The 20,981-nt window shown below is 44.0% G+C and overlaps 1 protein-coding gene across 1 annotated transcript in view; it reads left to right on the top strand.

Moving 5' to 3' along the window:
- SUCLG1 (succinate-CoA ligase GDP/ADP-forming subunit alpha) overlaps positions 1 to 20,981 on the top strand; it is a 118,188-nt gene that overhangs the window by 50,880 nt on the left and 46,327 nt on the right. The window contains exons 3-5 of the mRNA XM_069632212.1: positions 1,151 to 1,267; positions 12,439 to 12,651; positions 14,113 to 14,170. Coding sequence (XP_069488313.1) covers positions 1,151 to 1,267; positions 12,439 to 12,651; positions 14,113 to 14,170 — 388 coding nt within the window. The remainder of the gene's footprint in view (positions 1 to 1,150; positions 1,268 to 12,438; positions 12,652 to 14,112; positions 14,171 to 20,981) is intronic.

A 20,981-nucleotide genomic window follows, 5' to 3' on the forward strand; every position in this document is an offset into this window, starting at 1 on the left:
GTGTGTGTGTGTGTGTGTGTGTGTGACCGCTCCCCCCTCTCTCCATCCCAGCCGCTGTCTTTATACTGCACTTACATAGTTTCACTCTCATGGGGGGTTGCACTTACGTTCTCTCCTCTTAGGACTTCATCCTGAGCACTTCTCCATGAGCACCACAGCACCTATCCTTTACCCCCCTCCCTCTGCACTTGCACGTTCTGAACACTCACAGGGCATAGTAGGTTTGTCTACCCTCCCTTTTATTCTCGTTATTTGTTTGTACTATTCATTCAAATATTTATCATTGTTGTAATTCATTGTTTACCTTCCCTTGTCCCCACCCTGTTGGCCTGTGGGCGCTTTGAACCAGTTTTTTGGCTTATTGTATTAGCACCTAACAAATAAATAAAATAAACATAGATCCGTTAAGCCCTCTAATACTTGTCAGTCTATTTCTTTGTAACGTTGCACTAAACCCCATCAGGGTCTTGTAACTCTAAGCCTTCCTGCTCAGCATATGCAACCTAGAGATATTTTGGTTAGACGAAGTGTGGGGGGGGGAAACAACCTGTGTTCTATTTGCATGCTTTCAAAATTCCAACAATGTCAACTTTGGAATATTCCAAATATTACTGAATGGGTTTATGCACACTCTGTTGACAGGTCTTGGGATTGGCAATCTGCATGTCAGAAAATGTGGTTCAAGCTGTGTTTCATTATTCAAGTAGTTGTCTGATATTGCGCACAATGTTAAATAAACAAATGGTTTAGCCTGGGCTGTTCAATAAGCTTTGGTTAATGTTTATTCTTCAAGGTCCATCAAAGTAGTTTATTACACAAGTACTCTTAATTACTGACTTTGTTATATTAGGCTAAAGTTCCAGGGTTGTCCAGCTCCCGAGGGGCTGATCCATGCCAGGTTTTCCTGATATCCCTCAACATTCATGAGATAAAATTGAATACAATGATGCTAAATGTATGCACATTTTTCCTCATGAATATTAATGAGGGATATTCTGAAAACCTGTCAGGATTCCAACCCTCGATGCCCAGAGCTGAACAACCCTGCAGGGTAAACTATTTACATGCATCATTTTTAGGTTTCTTTCAGTAATACATTTTTGTTTTCTGGTAAATATGGGTTCCTAATTACTTTTTCTCTCTTTTCCAGGGCACCTTTCACAGCCAACAGGCTTTGGAATATGGCACCAAGTTAGTAGGAGGAGTGTCACCGGGCAAGGGAGGTAAAACACACCTGGGCCTCCCAGTCTTCAACTCTGTGGCAGAGGTAATGTATGCTAGACCTCAAAGCAAACTTGCATCCTGGCCGAGCTGGAAATCTATATTATCTTATGACAAAGTGGGCTAAAAATCAAGGCGGGTGGCGATTGGATCTAGGAATATAGAGTGATGGTTAAGCGTTAAGGAATGAAGCTTTGAGAGGATTTGTAGGTGAATGGCCTAAAACCAGAACAATGAAAAACGATTCCAAGTAAACCAAATAATCCATGCACCGTTTGCACGGAAAACAATGTTTCACTGTATGCAAAAGGTTTCACTGTAGAACCAAACTAATACAGAGCTCACCCTACCGAAAGAAGTTACAGCTTCTATAGCGAAAAACTGCAAAATAACAAACCTATGCATAATCAAGATTACAACATGATCCTGCACTCCCCATTGGCTAATATACAATTATAATTATTCCCTATAACCCATTACCCTATTGGTCACACACATTCCCCTAAACATGTGACCTACTACATTATCACTACAAAACTGAGGAGTTGATTGACAAACAACCAAGTACATTGTTATCATAAAACATTTCTCTAACGAGTAACAATTCCTAACCATTACGTGATGTGCACCCCTCCATCTGAGTCTGATCAAAGTGTGAATAGCGAGGTCAACTCTGCTTGGATAATACAATGGGTCTCCTCATTATACCAGACACTGTGGCATGCACAGACGGCTTTCTGCCTTAGTAGATACTTGGCAACACCTCTGCTTATTGACATCACCTCTGCTCCCCCGGTCCCAAATCACGTTACAGCCCTAGCACGTCTCCCCCACTTATCTCTTTGCCCATGAATGATGTGATCGGGGCACCACTCTTATGTTTGAATTTTGCATATTAATCACTAGAGTGCAGCACCTGCAGTTCAAATAGGTTGACCGCTCTTCGATTGAGGGGCAGTAGTGCTGTAACTCTTCACCAGGCCTCTTGGCATCACAGAACCCCATGCCCTGCTCACATGAATTCAACCTTCAAAGGGCTTCCCACCTACCCCGAACTACCTCCCAAACTGTTATCAACACAGCATGGCTGCCTGTGGTTTTGGCAGCATAACTGCACTAGTCTATGGATCGACTGGGCAGAGCCGCAGCTCCACGTTAGGCCTGTTTCTCATTCTTTCACAAATGCATCCTGTAATGTGCCCTGAAATCAAACATGGCAGAACTCCTGCTACCTTAGGCGCTGGATCTCGCCATTATCACAACACTTCTCTGCTGTTTTCCTGGCAGCCTTGTAAATGTCTGTCTTGGGCTGATTAAGATATGCATGAAGTAGCAGTGCCCTCTTAGACAAAGACAATATCCTTATGGGTTGATATAATTTGCATACCCACAATTCATTGCTGTTGTGACTCAGAACTGGAGGTGAACCAGCGATGGCTACTAGGTGGCGTTGTGGAATGTGTGACTTGGCTCAAATGGACTTTCCTACTTTCACATTTCATGTGAAAGATTTATTTCTGAGGCTGTGGATCTGCTTAGATCACATGCTATGCATAGTCCGACATCTAGTGGTAGTCGTGGAGTATAGCTAGATTTGTTTTGGAAACTCGAAACACGGACGTCAACGGGGCGTGTTTGTAATACTATCCCTAGTGTAACGTGTACTGTACCCATGGACCTTCACGCGTCGAGGTCCCTCAGATTGTTTTTTTTCCGCCATCGAAGTCGGCCGCAAATGCGGAGTTCTCTTCCAAGCTGATGCCTTTTAATTAATTGAAAGTACTACTAGGCTCTTCTTTCTTTCCTTATTGTTTGCTTTCGCTTTGCGGCCAACAGACTGCTCGACTGCTTTCAAAAGAAAACCTCATCATAGACTACTTGACTGATCGACCAGACGTGTCCTACACAGGCCTATTCGGGCTTCGGCCCTTACAGTAGGGAGATAGAGGGGGAGGTTCTTCATAATGATCTCTTTAGAGAATGCATGTTCTGCCATCAAATTTCCCCTTTTCTCGAAAGTCTGCCCTTGTACTAAATAACGGCCACAACTCCCGTTAAATTTTGCCCTACCTGCCACCGAAAATTCCTGTGGAAGGACATGCCATGCACCGAGTGTGCAATTACTGTCTCCCGAGGCATGACCCCGAAAAAGTTTGCAAATCCTTCAAACTTTTACTACCGAAAACTCGAGGCCTCTGTTGATATGACGGAAGTCTACAGCAAAGGCAGTATCAGGGTCCTTCATGATGCTGAAGGCAAGCAGGGGTCATCGGAACTCCAATAAGCAGGCTGGCGGCTCTGTGATGGAGAAGACACCTGGCGGCCAGAGCGCAAAGCCCAAGAACACTAAACGCATACCCCACGGCCGACTTTTGACAATACCGTTGATCATCGAAGCCCATGCGTTGTGATATCTTCAGGTTCTTCGCTGTCCTCTGGGCCATCGCGTAGGCTTTCGCTTCATGACCGGTCTCCAAAACCGGACCCCAAGGTCGGTTCGGACAACGCACCTAAAAGGGCCCTTCTTTCGTATGCTGAAAAACAGGTGCTGAAGGGCACATCTGCGTCCCCCAAGCAAACAGCGAAGATGCAAGAGCTAATAAAAACGTGTCAGTGCTACCCTACTTAAGGGTAGGTCACCGAAATAATCAAAAATGTCAACGCCTTTGGCCTCAAGAGCACACAGGCTGTAGATTCTCCTCCCCATCCCTCCCACCCCACACCTGTAGAGACACTCCCAGGGGCTATGCACCACAAAAACCAAACTCCCTCCCAGGCCACCACTATCATCTCAGGACATGTACTATGACTACGATATCTATGTAATCCAGTCGCCAGACCACCAGGACCAGCCGGTAGCAGCTTCTCCCGTTGATAACCAACTACAATACAATGAACTGCTACTAAAGGCTGCATATCACTTTAACATCGACAGCCAGGAAGCACAAGTCGATAAAGACATTTACAAAGACATTCTGGGAGACAAAAAGTCTGCCACCAAGTTTATTCTGCTCCTCCAGCAGTCTGTACAAAGACTCATCCAGACCTCCCTACTGTCGCCTAGTCTCACAAGGATAATCGACCCCATAATAGATGGACTATTTAGGCCGGCGCCCACTGACCCTCTGTATATTAGTGGTCAGCTTAAACCTGATTCATAAGTAGTCACCACTACCAGAAAGTGGGCAGACCCTTCCCTGTCGTCGGCCGAAGGCCCCGCCAGACAAAGCAAGAAAATCTATACTTTTGGGAGAAAGGTTGCCTCCTCAGCAACATACCAGAATCCAAAACAACACTACGCTTCTAGATAGTTACGGCTGCCACAAATGGGATGACCTTGAACGCCAAGTTGAAGCTGTCCCGGAACCCCTAAATTCTCAATTGTTAAATACTATTTCAGAGAGCAAGCAGATATCCAACTGCATCTTGAAGAATAACCTTGATGCAGCAGATAATGCTGGATGCATCATAGCAGAGGGCACGCTCATCAAGCACCACGCCTGGCTGGGACAATCTGGGTTTAAATTGGAAACTCAGGCCACCGTCCTAAACATGCTGGTGGAGCCTAATGTACTGTTCGGGAAGGCCGTCAATGATGCTCTTAAGAGTGCTAAGGAGGAATATGACGCTCTCAAATCCTTGGCCAGCTAACAAACGAGCCGTATGTTCAACGGGGCTCCTCAAATTCTAGAAGGTTTCGGGGCAGGATGCTCAATGTTCCTCGGGCTATACTCAAAGCGGACAATCCTCATCTTGGGGCCCATCCCAAGGACAAACTTACATTTTCAGTTTTCAAAGAGGAAATAAATGGGCCAGAGGTAGAACCTCGCCTGGGAGAGGCTCCACCCCTCCCAAACAATGACGCACCGCTACAGGTCCCCTCCAATGCCACCCTACTAGGAGGCAGAATTTTTCACTTCACCCACGCATGGGAGGGGATGACGTCGTACAAGTGGGTGTTGTCCACCGTGGCAGGCGGTTATTGTATCAAGCTGTTACAAAAACCACCCTACCGGTCGCCAAGATGGAGGAAAATGTCAACAGAAGAAAAACACTTATTGTTGGAGGTGTAAGGAACTCATGGTGACAACAGTAAAGACAGACACAAGTGATCACAGTTCAAGGGTGTTTATTGAAATATGCAGGATGGAAAAACGCCTAACCTAAATCAAAGATGGGAGCAAGCATCAACCATCAAATGAAAAATAAGGCCGTCCTAGTGGCGTGTCAAAATAATAGGGCCTATACTAAGAAAAACATGTTGCAAATTCCTTACAACTAATTACAGAGAGTGTGGGATAGGTTTTAGGTTTGTGTAGTTTTCTTTATTTGCTTATATAGCGCACTGAACCCTGGGGTATCTGGGCGCTTTTGCTTGAATGTACAATTGTTACAAAATGGTAATCTTAATACAAGTACATGCAGTAATCAAATTTGAATACAATAAAATAACCAAGTAGGCAAATGACTTGTTACAGATCAAAGTCATGACATGGCTAACAGGAAAATAATATATAGTTATACATGTTCTGAGCAGCTGTGGAAACAGAACAAGGTCATGTCATGGCTAACAGGAAAGAAATAGTTATATACAAAATTCTGAACAGAAATGGGTATGATACTGGAATAAGACTCTCATTGGCAGTCGCTTAGTGTTACAAATCTACGTGTAGGTCATTTTGAGGTACTTAATGTAAAGTTTAGTATAGATACAGAGGTGGAGTAGCATCCTTAATTAAGCTGGGATGAGAGCCACATGTTTACCTTGTTTCTGAAGGGGTGGAAAAGATGGTTCGACGCTTAGAGTAGGGGGCAGAGAGTTTCAAGTCTTATATGCCAGCACCGGGAAGCTGAACCGGCCAGCTTTATATAGTTTGAATTTGGGAATGTTGAGGAAATGTAAATAGTTGGCTCTTGTGGGTCTGAAGGATTGCCTTCTGGGAAATTTATCGACCAAGTATTTGGGAGCCGAATTGGAGAGACATTTGTGGATGATCATAAAGGTTCTGAATGGGTCTTGTATAGGAAGCCAGTTGGAGTTCCGTCTAGCTTGTGAGATGTGGTAGGAGCGAGGAATGTTTAGCAGTTCTGAGGGCATTGTTTTGAAGCATTTGTAACTGTTTTGCTTGCTGGTGCCTAAGTATAGAGTGTTACAGTAGTCCAATTTGGAAAGTATGAGTGCTCTAGCAAGTGTGATACAGCTTTGTGAGGACAAGAAGGGCCTGCACGCGTTTATTAATTGGAGGTGTACGCCATTGCTGAAGCTGTTGCATTTACTTGTCTAGAAAGGGAGAGGGTTGAATCCAAATAGACTCCTAACGTTTCAGCGTCCTTAGACACTGCTATTATTCCCTTCAATGTTGAATGAAGTATATTGGGGATCAAGTTTATTAATTTGTTGTTTGGAGCCGATAAGCAGTAGCTTGGTCTTGTCATCTTTCAGCAAAGACCATGCTTGGCCAGCCAGGCTTGAATTATGAGGTAAATTTCGTTTAGGAGTGTGAAGTCTTTGTCATACGAGCCTGGGAGAGTTCTAAGAATTTGCGTATCGTCTGCGTAATTTGCATAGGAGACGTGTAAGTGGTCCAACAAAAGCTTTGTAAAAATGTTGTATAGCGTTGGGCAAACACAGGAGTCCTGCAGGACTCCACATTTGATTGGAGAGGGTCTGCTGAAGCTGAAGGAGCGAAGACCCTCATAGTTCTGTCTGAAAGAAAGGATTGGAACCATGCAGCAGCTTTGGAGGGGAAAATGGGCTGCTCTAGTCAGATGAGTGGTTAGGATGTTATGGTCAACTAAATCGAAAGGTCAAGCAGGAGGAGTAAGGCAAGATTTCCATTTATCTTTAGCTTCATCCATCTGGATTTTTGAGTCCAAGAAACAGAACATCCCCCATACTTGATGTTGGGGATCAGTCGTCACAGGGAATCCCGTTGTCTTCAGTCTGTTGTTTTGCATGTGCATCCTAGAGCGGTTATCTGAATGTGGGACAGAGAATCCAGCTTACAAAGGAGTGCATACTTATAAATTTGGATTGTGACAGGGCAGGCACTCGGCATTTATTTTTCACTTTTTATCCATACTGCTTTGCGCAAGCTGCCTTCAGTGCAGTGTTGGAGCCACTTTGCGTCCCATTTTTCTTTCATCTAAGAAACATCCCTTTTACTTTTGTGATGTGTCCTGAACAGTTTGTAGGAAGTAAAGTAAGTTTTTGCAGTTGCATAGTAATTCACATTCTCTTTTTTTTGTTTTTGGTTTTGGTTTTTTTCTGTTTACCATCAGAATGTCATGTTGGAGTTACATATAATGGGCTGCTCCCCATGGTACACTCCCTGTTCTTTGTGCAATCTTCTTTGTTGGTCGTCTTCCACAGGTTTTTGAAAAGCCAAATAAGAGTATACGCTTTAACGGTATTAAAGCCCAGGACTTATCAGTTTTTGTGCGAGTGTACTGTTTGAAATTGGGTCTGTGGTCTGTCTGGTCCCAATAGAATATTCATCCACGGTATGTTCTGTTGCTGGGCAGAATGTGAGGTGTTAAGCTGTCCCTGATTTGATGGCTGCTACTTGTTTGAATATTGAAACTCCCTACCTACCCTCTTTCTGCCCAAGTCCCACGTAAGTTGAGGGACCTGGAGCCATTACTGATAGTCACATATATATTCAAGTATCTGATGCTGGAGGACTTCCAGAGACCTGCCAAATCACTACTGCTGGACCCTACATTGGCCACCCAGCATACTGGACTGCCTTCAAATTGTCAGGGAAGGCCGTAATCTGGTGCCTTTCACCTGAAATTTCACCCCTGCATAATAATTTTAAAGGTAGCCCTCTTAACCTTTCTACATAAACATACAGGCATTGACAAAGCCAGTAGTGCTTTCATTTGTGCAGTATTGAAAGAGATTTGTGTTGCCAAATGATTGGATAATTCTCTGGTTATTTGTATGGTATGCTTGGGTCACAATATTTGCATTTGCCACTAGCCATTTGCAGGTGATAATTGGTGAGTACAAAATTGTGTGCTGTGTAGAACTGGGGAGATTATTTACTTTTCATGGCTGGCTAGCAGCTTGCAAATCCAGTTTTGTACCCCTTGTATGCATATGCACAACCACCTTCTTCCCCCAAAGTAGTGCCATGATATACTGAGGTACTCCCAGCATAATAGTAGGTGTTGCCAGCAAAATCACGGACACCCTATTGTTTCTCTGACTTTGCCATCATGTGTCCAGTTACTTTTGTCTTCCAGGAAATGCTATATTACTAGTTGGCAGTTCGTAGATCAGGGATTACTAGTAATTACCATGTATTGCCATACTTTGCTGGTCAGGTACTTGCAAACTGCAACAGAATAATCTACTTTATGTATCTGTTACAACGAAAAACATTTCAAAATGATCTCATGATTGGTAGTAAATTGAGAAATCTAATGCAACTTTTACTTTACAGCTATTTTCTTTTCTTAAACCTTTTCGTTCATTAAATAGGTTTTCACAATTCATGGTACAAAGGATGATTAAACAAATGAAAATCCTGTTGCTACTAAACTATAGGCCTTGCAAGCAAATTATGTTCAACAGTTATCGTTCTTTGGTTTAACTTATGTTTTCACCATCACCTCAAAGTTTAAACATTTAATTTTATGGTACATACAGTAAACTCTCATTAGAACTATAGGAATTGGTAGTCCGCATTCACAGTATTTGCTGATGTCATGCATGGTCCAATTGCTTAGAACTTGTTTATACGCTTCTCAAAGCCAGGCTACTGCAAAGGAAACAAAAGGCTGATCTTAAAATAAATATTTGAATGCTTGGAAATTATAGTGAATATCCTCCTTAATGAGTCATTTCCAAAATTACATTGGCCAGATTCAATAGATGGGCACTCCAGCAGATGTTCCAGTGATCTAACAAAAATCACAAAACGACAAATGCCACCTATTGGTCATAATTGCCACACATTCAGAATAACAATTTTAAATATGTTCCTCGATTTTTCCATCAATCCTCCACTCGCACACGTTGTTACAAGTGTCTTTTCTTATTATTTTAGACTTCTAACAATTTATTATCCATGCATTAGAAACCAAATAGTTATGCAAAGTACCAATAGCGCGCAGCCGACCAATGCTAAAATAATCTATTATTGGCAAAAGTAGGAGTCCATTTCTTCTCTACTTGCCTTGGGAAGAAGATAAACTACTGAGGATTCAACACATTTCAGAGATTTGCAGCTTAAAAAGCTGGGAGGTGGGGTGCAATATATGCACCTGTGTCTTACACCTTTGCAAGACACAGCATTCGGTTAATGACCTGTGTTCCCCTGGTTGACCTTGTCCAGGTAACTGTATGCAAATAATTGATTTTAGAAAGGTAGGATGGATCGATACCCCTGTTAGTTAAGAAAAGAAGTGATGCAGTCCAACTAGTGTGGGTGACTACACAAGACCTCTCTCTTCGTATTAGGTAACCCACCTTTTAATATAGGCCTGTACTAAAAAAGTTAGTGTGAAAGAGCAGCCAGTCTTATTTTAAGAGGGGCAATGTGAGCTGTAAAGCTGTACAATGAAATCCGTAAATACAGGTATCCAAGTAAACAATTACACACTTAGTTATACATATTTATGTTTATATACAGATATTTAAAGCATTCTTTAAAAAGCAGCAACTAATAGTAACATTAATACCAAGCTAGGATTCAATTGAAAAAGAGAACAATGAAGCAGGTGAGTAATTCTTTCATGTGTTATACCTTTTCCAGCACATACTGACATCATTTGAGGTCTGTAATAACACTTATTTTGTATCACCTTTGGAGTATTGAGTTATAAGGGAGGGAAAGGTTATAGTTGTATCAGAGCATACTGGTATTCTAAAAAAACCCAGTAGATTCTCCCAGAGGGATGCAGGCAGTCTTTTATCTCAGTAATAATAGTGTTCAACAATTAAAACCTGTAAGGGGAACAAGCATTGCCAAAGCCAAAAGGTTCAGAAAGGGGAACTTTAGGGAGCCAGGACAGCCAAAGTCACTGGGTCAGTTCAAGGTCTGATGCACTTTTTTAGAAAATGTTATTAAATAGTCAGTAGTTCAAATTGAAACTCAAGAAGAGTCTCCTTGAAGAAGCACAAGCTGAAAGGCCAGTGCAAGTGAGTTGAGGTCAACTCTGAAGAGGGTAAAAAAGCACTCTCCAAAGTAGGAAGCGCCACAAATTGCAAAAGGTGGATGGTACCCAAAGCCCGACAGTACCTGTGATCTGAAGAATTTGCTCCAGCTGGATGCCTTCTGGTTGCAGTGCAGCAGACGCGTGTTCCTGCTCTTTGGTTGTGGTGACGAAAGGGAGGGCGTCTGGGGGGGCTCCTGTGGCAGCATTCAAGAGAGGGACTTGGCAGCAACTGTATGTCATAGATACAGCAGCTCTTTGTTGTTTTTGGCGCCTATTTCTCAGCGCCAAAGAAGAACAAACAGCTCTGGTTAGAAGTTACTTGATCCTTCAGTCCTGAACTCTGGTGAAGGGATGCTGGATGAATATTTCCTGCTTCTGTAGGGTCATCTGGATGCCCACAACATTTTGTCCGGATTTGCACTTCGGAAGACAATGCACTCTGCTGGTTGTGGGTCCCCGGGTATTGTGATTCTGCAGCCTTGGTAAGTCAGAGCAAGTTGGGGTTTATGCCAAAATGAAGCTAGTTGGTCCCACCAGCCCAAGGGAAGAAGTCGTCCTGTGTGGGTATTCCCAGTCGAAACAAACTGGGTCAGCACAGCTGCAGGTCTTCACCGGGCACTTCACAGTCCAGGAGGGTGTTGCTGGCATCTTCTTCATTGGATGATGTCCTCCAGACCAGTGGTCGACCCTACCTCTAGTCGCAAATCCCTTGCCGTTCACAGCCCTAGGCTGTCAATTACGCAACAGGGTGGCTGTCCTGCAGGACAGCCAGCCGGCCAATCACAACTGGTTTCACTCGGGTACACCTAGAGACAAAGGACAGGAAGGTTTTGGGACCCTCCCTCACTTTCTGCCTTTCCAGACACAATGGAGCCTGGGCGGGCTTCAGGGCTGAAGCCTGCCAAAGGCAAAATACACAAAGGACTCAAACCCGATTCAAACAGAGTAAAAGCCCAGAAGAAACTGACAAGAAATGGCGAAAAAAAAGAACAGGGGCCATTTTGGAGAAATGGTCACACTCCCTTGGGTGCTGTACTGCAGCTTTGGATTCAGCCTGCAGATACATGGCACAAGGTAGTAAAAAAAAAAATAAAAAAAAAAAAAACACTGCCACCAGCCATTCAAGTGAGTAAGTGTAACAAAATATTCCACGAGGAGTGGGATACAGGAGTTGATATGTAACTACCCTACACATAGGGTGTGTGCAGGACCCACAAAGGAAAAGGTAAGACAGACAGGGGTCATCTTACTATTATTGGGAACAGTAGTTCACCCACGATAAAATGTAGTTAAACGTTGAGAAGTCCAAGGGACGTCGCAGAGGCACTGCACAAAAGGTGCTGTCACAATGCAAAAAGCAGATGTCTATGGAGTTTACCAGACTGCATTAAACAGAAAGTAACACACAAATCCTAGTCAGAAAAAAACAGAGTGAGAAAAATGTAACCTCAAATCTGTGTACATTTATTTATTCTACTACCTTCACTAAATCAAATCCTGCTTTGGGAGTTGATCAAAGATGAGGAATACGTAGGAGGACACAATCCATTCGAAGATCAAGTTACTTAGCCGTGGCAACATTCTTTCGACTGGATGTTCCTCCCGCGTATTCCTCATCGCCCTCCCAGCCTACCCCACAATAGAATTTCCGATGCTATTACAGCTTTCGTTCCTTTAAGGATGAGTATGATCATTCCTGTAGTCATGGAAAAACTGAACTGTAGCCAACAGACGCGGCACGTGCTATATATGCCTTCGATGATGACATCCGCGAGATGGGGGCCTTCGAGGCACATCGAGTCGACGCCATTGATTCACAACGCCCTCGGCCGAAAAAAGAATTTCTGAAGCTGGATATCGTATATCAAAGATTAGGAATACGTGGGAGGAACATTCTTTCGAAAGAAGGTTACCAGGGGTAAGTAACTTGTTCTTCTTTCTGGATGAGACCTGGCCATTTCTTTCTACTGTACATTTATTGTGGACATTTTGCTGTGGTTAAAGCAGTCACCAAGTGTCTAAATAACACAATAAATGTTCCTTCTGCAGGCCAGAGAAGCGACTGGAGCAACTGCATCTGTAATCTATGTGCCTCCTCCATATGCTGCAGCTGCAATTAATGAGTCAGTAGATGCCCTTATGCCCCTAGTTGTGTGCATTACTGAAGGTATTCCACAACAGGACATGGTTCGTGTGAAGCACAGGCTACTTCGGCAGAATGTGACTCGTCTCATTGGCCCAAACTGCCCTGGCGTGATAAATGTAAGTTAAAAGTAAATAGCTGTTTTTAAAAATGCTGTTCTATTTACAATGGTATTTCAATTCTTTTGTTTAATTCTGTTAGTCTGTCAAATAAAGCGTTGAATTTGATTGAAATATAAGTTATAGTCTAACTTTTCTAGGTTAAAAACCTGTGTTCAGTGGTTAAATGTGCCTATTGAACCCTATTGAACTATGCCATGAGTAACCCCAGGTTGTTGACAGTTTGAATCTTGGAGGATGCTTCATACATGCTCAATATCCATGTATACCCTTAAAATCAGTACCTATTAATTCACAATGTTTGTTTTACAAAGTATTTATTTGTTGATAATCACTCAGATTTGCCTTTATTTGCCTTTACCTATATCATATGAAATAATGTATATTCTGAATGACATTCAAGGTTGAGGAACTATGTGTTGATACTCTGAAAGATCCCAGTGCTGGAGAAAAATAGTTACAGGCAAGTCGTTTCTTGCCTTTAGGTGTGTGATGGCTTCATGCTCTAGTCTGATGCGCTGAAGCCTAAATAACCTGCCCTGCTCCCAGGCACGTTCATTCCACCAATAGACCCCTCTGCGCCACAATTGAACCCAGGTCTGCCACCTCAGAATGGTGAGTGAAGTCTGCATCTTTCTGCTTCACGTTGCTACAAGCTCTGGATAGTAAGTACTATGTAAGTACTATGAACTATCGTTATTGCCCCACCCCCCGTTTCAAATGTAGAGCTGCTGGACACAAGTTCTTTCCACACAAAGATTCCTCCTCTTGGGTGGGATTTGAACGTCAAACTTCTGAAACCAAGTAAACTAGTAGTGGTGACTTGTAAAACTGCTTTCTTAGTGGAAGTTTTCTCTTCTTTGGAAATCGGTGAGATAAATGCACTCCATAATGGAGCCCGTTTTGGTTCCCAATGATCATATACTTTATTTGAGGACTTGTTCAGGTACTTAGCTACCTGTCCAGTCTGTGCTCGCAATCCTTATGGTGTCCATTAAACATCCGTTCACATTTTCCACAGCGTTATTATTTCGGGTTGCTACAGGAAGGCCCTTGTGTGCTTTGTCACACTCAACCCAATACAATTCTGTAATCCGCACACAAAACCTTCCATTGCATCCCTTTGTACTTCTATTTAAGGTATAGAGTACTTATGTCAAGCTTAAAGTTGCCATTTTTGCCTGAGCTGGCCTGAGACTCACCTGGTTTCCCTGCTCCAGTACCCCAGAGGTGTCCAAAGTAGCTCATGGTAGATGTTTGTGACTAACCAGGATATTCTAGGCTACACATGGAAGCAGAGCTCTCAGCAATTCGATACCTGGTGTGTTTAAAAATTGCCTTATTAGAAAAATCTCTTGTTAAGGATTTTCATGTATATATGATTATAATAGATCTCATGATGGAGAGCTATGATTACAAAAACTCTTTTTTCCCCCTCTACTTTATACATTCTTTTGTCAGCCTGGGGAATGCAAAATTGGTATCATGCCTGGCCATATTCACAAAAAAGGAAGAATTGGTGAGTACTTTCTTCCATTGTCATACCTTGTTGAAACTGTTTGCACAGTGTAATTTCCCAACAATATCCCCTCCCCCTGTGTGGAAGGATGATCTGTTATGCATGGTCCTGCAATGTTACCTTAGTCCTGATTGAAATGTGGAAGGGGGTGGGGTAATGTGTTATTTACCTTTGCACAGTTTGCGCATCCCAATGCCAGTCAGCTAGTCTAATCTGTATTTCTTTTGTTTAATAGGAATAGAGCTAAAGCCCAACTTTCTACTGGTGTTCCACATCAGACCAGCCATTTGAACAATATATTGGGTTCTTTTTTGCAAATCTTCTAACTGCACGTCTCATAACCTATGAAAGATGCCATGATTTATTTGATCACTTCCACAAACCTTATTCGGGTTCTGACCCCTCAATCGACAAGTTTAACCTGTCGCCCAAATATGTTTTTAATGACCTACCCATCCTCTCTGTAGATACACTAGCATACATATTGTGCAACCATCTACCTGTAAGAACGTTCACGGTACCTCTGAAAACTATGCATAGCTCAGAATGTGAGTGTTGACCCATGCCCCCCCTCCCAATCCCTCCAAGCATTGACTGCTCTAATTCCTGTGGATACTTTTAGTAGCAATGGGAGCAAGATTCAAGCTCTTCCACAAGACTGTCCCAGAGCCCCCTTTTTGGTACTTCCCTCTTTGCCAGGGACTTTCTCTGGAACTCTAGTGACAGGTCCAAATGGACCAGGACAGTTCTCCTGTTTCCTTTTCTTCTGAAAATAGGGTGTTAGTATGTTGCTCTGCGTGCGTGCATGTGTGATGCTGATGAGTGGAATGTTTGCACAGTGATGTGAATGTTCTGCGCATTACTGTTGGTAGCAGGCTGGCAGAGGGATGTCTGGTGGATTGTCTGCGTTCTATGTCCTTATGTAGTCCTTCCGGTATGCTGTAACTGAAGATTAAAGACGTCTTTCATTTTGTAATAGCAGGCCCTAGAGTGCTTCTTGGGACAATGGTTGCTTTTTTGCAACATTGTATTTTAAATACATCAGCGTGGAACTATTAAAGTTCTTTGGCAGTAGTTGCTTGGTGGAAAAAATCCATTTGCAATCCTGTATGGCTACTAATGTGTAAGGCAAGCCCTCCAAACAATAAAAACATTCCTCTATGGGAAAAAGATTGGTGCACTGCATTGCAAGGAAAACAAGATGTTATTTTGTATACAAAGAGGCAACAGCTATCAAAAGGTCCCATAAAACCAAACTGACACTGAGCACTCTGTTAGTTCAAAGTAGTACAAGATGTTTAAGGAAAGCAATTGTTGCTCATGATGTAACCAATGTTAGGGGAGTTTTCCTAAAGTCTGCTTGAGGTAAGACTTCATAAAACTATCCCAATTGCAAACAGGTCCCCAAAGCTTGTTCTACCCAAGGAACCTTGGTTATATGGCAGAGCAGTCAGGCATATCATAGGAGTAAGATGCAATCTGTAGATAAGTACACTGAACCCAGTTATGTATGTATGTGTGTATATATATATATATATATATATATATATATATATAGTGAAAAAACTTTGTTAAAGGGACGTTGTGGTTAAGTTGCGCTGCTAAGAACCTATGAAATTCAGTGAAAAAACTTTGTCAAAGGGACGTTATGGTTCCAAGTAAAACCGAAAAACCCTTGAAATTCACCAGTTAAGGTAAGCTAAGCAACCATAACTCGCGCCACCACCGTGCACTGCTAAGACTAACACCCAGGACATCAAAGATGACATCACAAATGAATTTCATAGGTTTTTAGTAGCACAACTTAACCATAATATCCCTGACTTCATATACATGTAACATAGAACATACTGAACCCCCACGTAGTGATTTTGATGTCCGCGGACTACCGTACTGTTGTAAACCATGCACAAACATATCTCCAAGCACCAACACCGTGACTTTTTCTACTTCTGCCATCTTCACCACACACAGTCTCTTTCAACACAAATCCACAACCTCGACATCTGATTGGCTAATCCGTACAGTCTTCTTTCCATGTTGGATTTGCTGGAAAACCCCGGATGTAGCACGACCCGTCCACGGACAGCCGCGTTGTCCGCGGACCGCGTAACTCTTCGACACCCCTTATACTATTTCCACTTTACTCTCTGATAACTGGCGAATTTCAGGGGTTTTTCGGCTTTACTTGGAACCATAACTTCCCTTAAACTTTTTTTATTAGCACGCAAACAATGTATAAAGATGTAGTGTAAACAGCAAGTTCTCACAGATGGCTTTACACAGAATGTTGCAAAGTAAGCATTTATGCTCGTTCACAGTGAAGGTCAGCTGCTTCCATTTTTTTCTCGCGGCCCCGAGAGGCCCACTATAATGGTCTATTTTTTTTTACCTTGACAGACAGAGATTGTGCTGAAAGACTTCTTTTGAAGAAGTGTAGCAAAAACGTAAGACACGATAAAGATGACATTTCTGAAACGAAACCACTTTTGTATATTATATCACTTTGAGAAAGATTGTTGGTACACGCGGAGTCGTATTTTGGGACTGCACTACACTTGGACAATGGAAAATGCAATTATAATGTAAGTAACCCTTTAGATTATTTTATACCGGAATATAATAACAATAGCTTGGCATTAAAGCCCGGTCAAGTTGTACTTGTTCGTTCAATGTGGCATATTGTTTTCTACCGTGCACTATCACCGCCAAATTGATCGCCTGTCGTTTAGAGGGCTCTGAAAAAGGCAGACGACACAGGGTGGGTTAATAGAAATAATTTAACCAGTCTTTTGGTCGATTGGGAGTCCTCTCGTCCAGTTCACCCAGGATCCTGCAGAATCCTCCTAGGGTTTCTACTCTGAAGTCCCTGGACCCTCAACTAACTTTATAAGTAGAATATTTACCTGTCTGAACAGTTTTCCTCAGGAACTCTACTGATTACGGCAACACAAGTGCTGCCATACTTGCTGTCGCCGGCCAAAGCATGGCTGGCGCATGCTTACATCAAGATTCATCTGGCGGCTATTTCCCGCCACACCAGAACACAGGGACGGTCGTCACTGTGGTCATACCGCCTGGGCAAGGAGTTCATCAAACAACTTTTTCTTTTGTTCCCGCCAGTGAAGGCCCTGGCGTGGGAGCTGAATGTGGTGCTGTAACGCTCACCTGGTTCCCCCGGAGGCGCAGGTCTTGATCTGGCGAGGATACTGTCTTCAGTGTTAGGCGCAGGGTTCGTTTTGCTCCCGGACTGGGCCCCCTTCCCACCGACAGTTTAAGCTGAAGAGTGAGATGTCTGCAAGGGTAAACCAAGGTATTAGTGTTTGGAAGGTTCGGAAAGTTCCTAGCCCCTCGCGCCCTTTCTTTCCCCGTGGAACTGGGTTGATATTGCGCTTACCTTATATAGGTAAATGCCGGGCTCTCCATCCTGCGTCTTATGCAGGGGCGCTGGATCCAGTTGCTTCACTGGATGCGAGCTCTGCCTCTTGATAGCAGAGGATTTGCTGAGAGCGAAGACGCCGTTAATGCACGAGCGTGCCTTGTAAGTATTAAAGTTCCTTTTGCCTTGTTTTCTTCTCTTTCAAAAGTCTTAAGTCTGTAAAGTCTATGTCTTTCCCTTTTCAGATGCTGTGACGATGAAGATTATCCTTCTAATGGCACGTAAGTAGAAAGACTGCACTAGCGCTGGAGAATGCTCTGTAATGTCTCTTTTGTCTTTGCAGGTGCTGAGGTGCAGCGCGAACAGATTGAAAGCGAGTATAACACAGGTAAGCAGTCTTGTAACTAAGCGTTACTAACCAATGTATCTTGCCTTGCAGGTGCCGGAATGCAGCGCGAGCTGAGTTGGAACGGACGTAACACAGGTAAGCTGAACTTGTAGTTGAATATTACTGACCGATGTTCTCTCTCTTTGCAGATGTCGGATGCCGGAAGAGAAAAGGCAGAAAAAGGCGCCTTGGATGCTGCCGTTGGATTAGGTAAGTAGATTCACTGCCTTTACTTTAGCCTAACCTGTGCCTTTGTTTTGCAGGAGCTGCAGAAGACTGAAGAAGACTGAAGATTGGATTCCAGCAGGTTATTTCGTGTTCACAGGATCTGGAGCTGGAGGTTTCCTGGAGCTGACACGGTGAGCGTCCTGCTGCAGATGCAGGATAACGCGAAGCATGTGAAACCAATCGGGTGTGGTTTAAATAGCCTTCTGTAGTGCTTAGGCGTCTCCTTCTACGGCCCCACCCAGGTAAGAAAAGAGTTCCAGATTTCTAAAAGAGTTCCTGTGTTCTGCTTCCAGGGAGTGGCTCCTGCTCCACCCAGACAGAAAAAGTAGTTCCAGGCAGAGAAGGATCAGGAGACCAGTTAGCTGGTAAGTAAGCAGCATGGTCTGCTACAGGTAGGTCCACCAATCACTCTTATCCAATATGAGCCCGGCGCTTCCTGTGCCGGGACCAGTCACCATCATGAGCCTGGCGCCACTGGCGCCAGGACAAGGTCCAGAGGGTCCCTATAGGGACTGGCTGGTTCCTGGGATCAGAGTCATAGGCCTGCTTCCAAGGTCGTGGGGCAAGTCCTGACCCCTTGGAAGCAGGGATCATGACAGGTGCTGACAAGGCTCATGAGTCCACCGTTCGAGCCTATGCATTCTACGCCACTGACATTTTTATCGTGGAAAATAGTGTTTCTTCTGGCCATCACCTCTACACGACGAGTAGGAGAGATCCAGGCCCTCCCTTGCGAACCACCTTACTTGGCGTTCCACGAGACAAGGGTGGTGCTACGGACGCCGCCCCTCCTTCATTCCCCAGGTGCTGTCGGAGTTTGATTTAAACAAGCCCTTGGTGTTAACTGTATTTTTCCCCCCCGACACCTTCGTCGCCGGTTGAGAGGACTTTGCACTCGCTGGATGTGACTAGAGCGCAGAATTTCAACGTGGACCGCACAAAGAGTTTTCGGAAGACATTGCAACTGTTTGTGACCTTTGGTCCTGTGAACCAAGGGAAGGCCCTCTCCAAGGCTTCCATTTCCAGATGGCTCTCCGGCTGCATCACCCATTGTCACCTGTTGGAAACCGACCATTGCCTGGCCGTCCGAGAGCCCATTCGACCAGAGTTTCTGTCTAGTTTGTCCCTGCTGGACATCTTCAAGGCTGCTACATGGAGGTAGACGCACACCTTCACAAGATTCTACTCCGTCGGCCAGGATTCCAGGGAGGAGTCCAGAGTTTGCCAAGCAGTGCTGCACAACCTGTTCGCTTGAAGGTGAGCCTGGTGAGGAGGTAAGAGATGCTTAATGTTGAGATGTTTATGTTGAGCCTTGCCACCTCCTGTGGTTGTGCATGTGTGTACTGCTATGTATTCTTTATTCATGAGCATGTGAATCCATGACAGACCCCATGCTGGAGAAGGAACAAGTTACTTACCTGTAACTGTTGATCTCCAGCATGGGTCTGGCATGGATTCACATGCAAACCCTCCCGCCTACCCCTCTGCGGCTCTTCTCTTGGTCCTACTGCCACTTTACGTGCTACCAAATCTGAAGATGGCTGCCAGAGGAGGGGCTTAGGTAGAGGGCAGTCATTGGCTGGGGGCAGTATGACCCAGAGACCAGTGATTGGTTGTTAGGAGAAAGACAGTTCAGAGGTGAAACAGATTGTTTCTTTACCAAGGGTTCCCAACCTGACGGGGAATATTCATGAGCATATGAATCCATGCCAGACCCATGTTAGAGAACAACAGTTACAGGTAAGTAACTTGTTCCTTCCCACTGCAGCGGTGGGGGCTGGAGGACTGGCTGTCCTGATTGGACAGCCAGCCGCCTCTTTCTGTAAACTGCAGAGAGCGTTTGCAGAGAATGTGTGGGTTCCTGTAAACTGGCCTGGATCTGGAAGACAAGTCGACCACTGTAACTGAATCCAATAAAGAGGAGATGACTGCTGTTGCTACTTCCTGTGACCAGAGATCCTGCTGTGTAACCACAGCCTATGCTGCTGCTCTGATACGACAGAGGCGTCCCAAAGAGGACGCTGACCCTTAGACTGGTGGGACCAATCTGTCTTAAGAAGACCTGCATTTCTAGCAATCCCACGACTAGTTTTGACCTTCCTGGGCTGCAATCCGCCAATACCCTGGGACCTCAAGCCTGTGGACTGTGCAGTGTCTTCCAAAGAACGAATCTCGCTGAAACTCTGGTGCACTCCTGCTGGACCTCCAGAAGCACTATTCAATTCCTTGAAGTCCCCTCACCAGTGTGCAGGACCGAGATAGCAAGGCAAATCCGTTTGACAGTACTTCATCTGGTACATTGATAAGGGGGCCAAAAATCAGAGCCTTTGAGAAGCACTGAAGAATCCTTTGTTGGGAGCCTTTTCTGTCGACTGCTCTTGCCAGTTCTAATCCAGTGTCCGTTTTACTGTTTGCCCAGGCCTAACGCTGGAAAGCCTATTGGGAACATTCTACAAAGTATCTGAAAGCTTCTGCTAACTCTAAAGTTTGATACTTATGTCTGAATAGAAATCCGCTTAAACTATGCTTTTCTACTGTTCTGCCTTATCCTGACCTGCCTACAGCTGGCTCCTGGACCACCACAGTCCCCCTGCTGCCCCATGGGAACATGCATGCCCTACAATAGGGAAGTACTTCCAATGTATAAGGCCTCTGCAAAGAAAATATAACAGGTTTTGCAAAGTACTTACTTGCTATGTGTTAGTGTTGTAACTTTGATTCCTGAAACAGAATAAGTTAGTGTTACCACTACTTGACCTTTGAATTGCTTTCTGCCATTCTGAAAAGTATACAACGTTATTTGCTTACCTTTTTGA

This window comes from Ambystoma mexicanum, chromosome 6q, assembly GCF_040938575.1.
Source record: "Ambystoma mexicanum isolate Mex_15411 chromosome 6q, UKY_AmexF1_1, whole genome shotgun sequence".
Taxonomy (NCBI): domain Eukaryota; kingdom Metazoa; phylum Chordata; class Amphibia; order Caudata; family Ambystomatidae; genus Ambystoma; species Ambystoma mexicanum.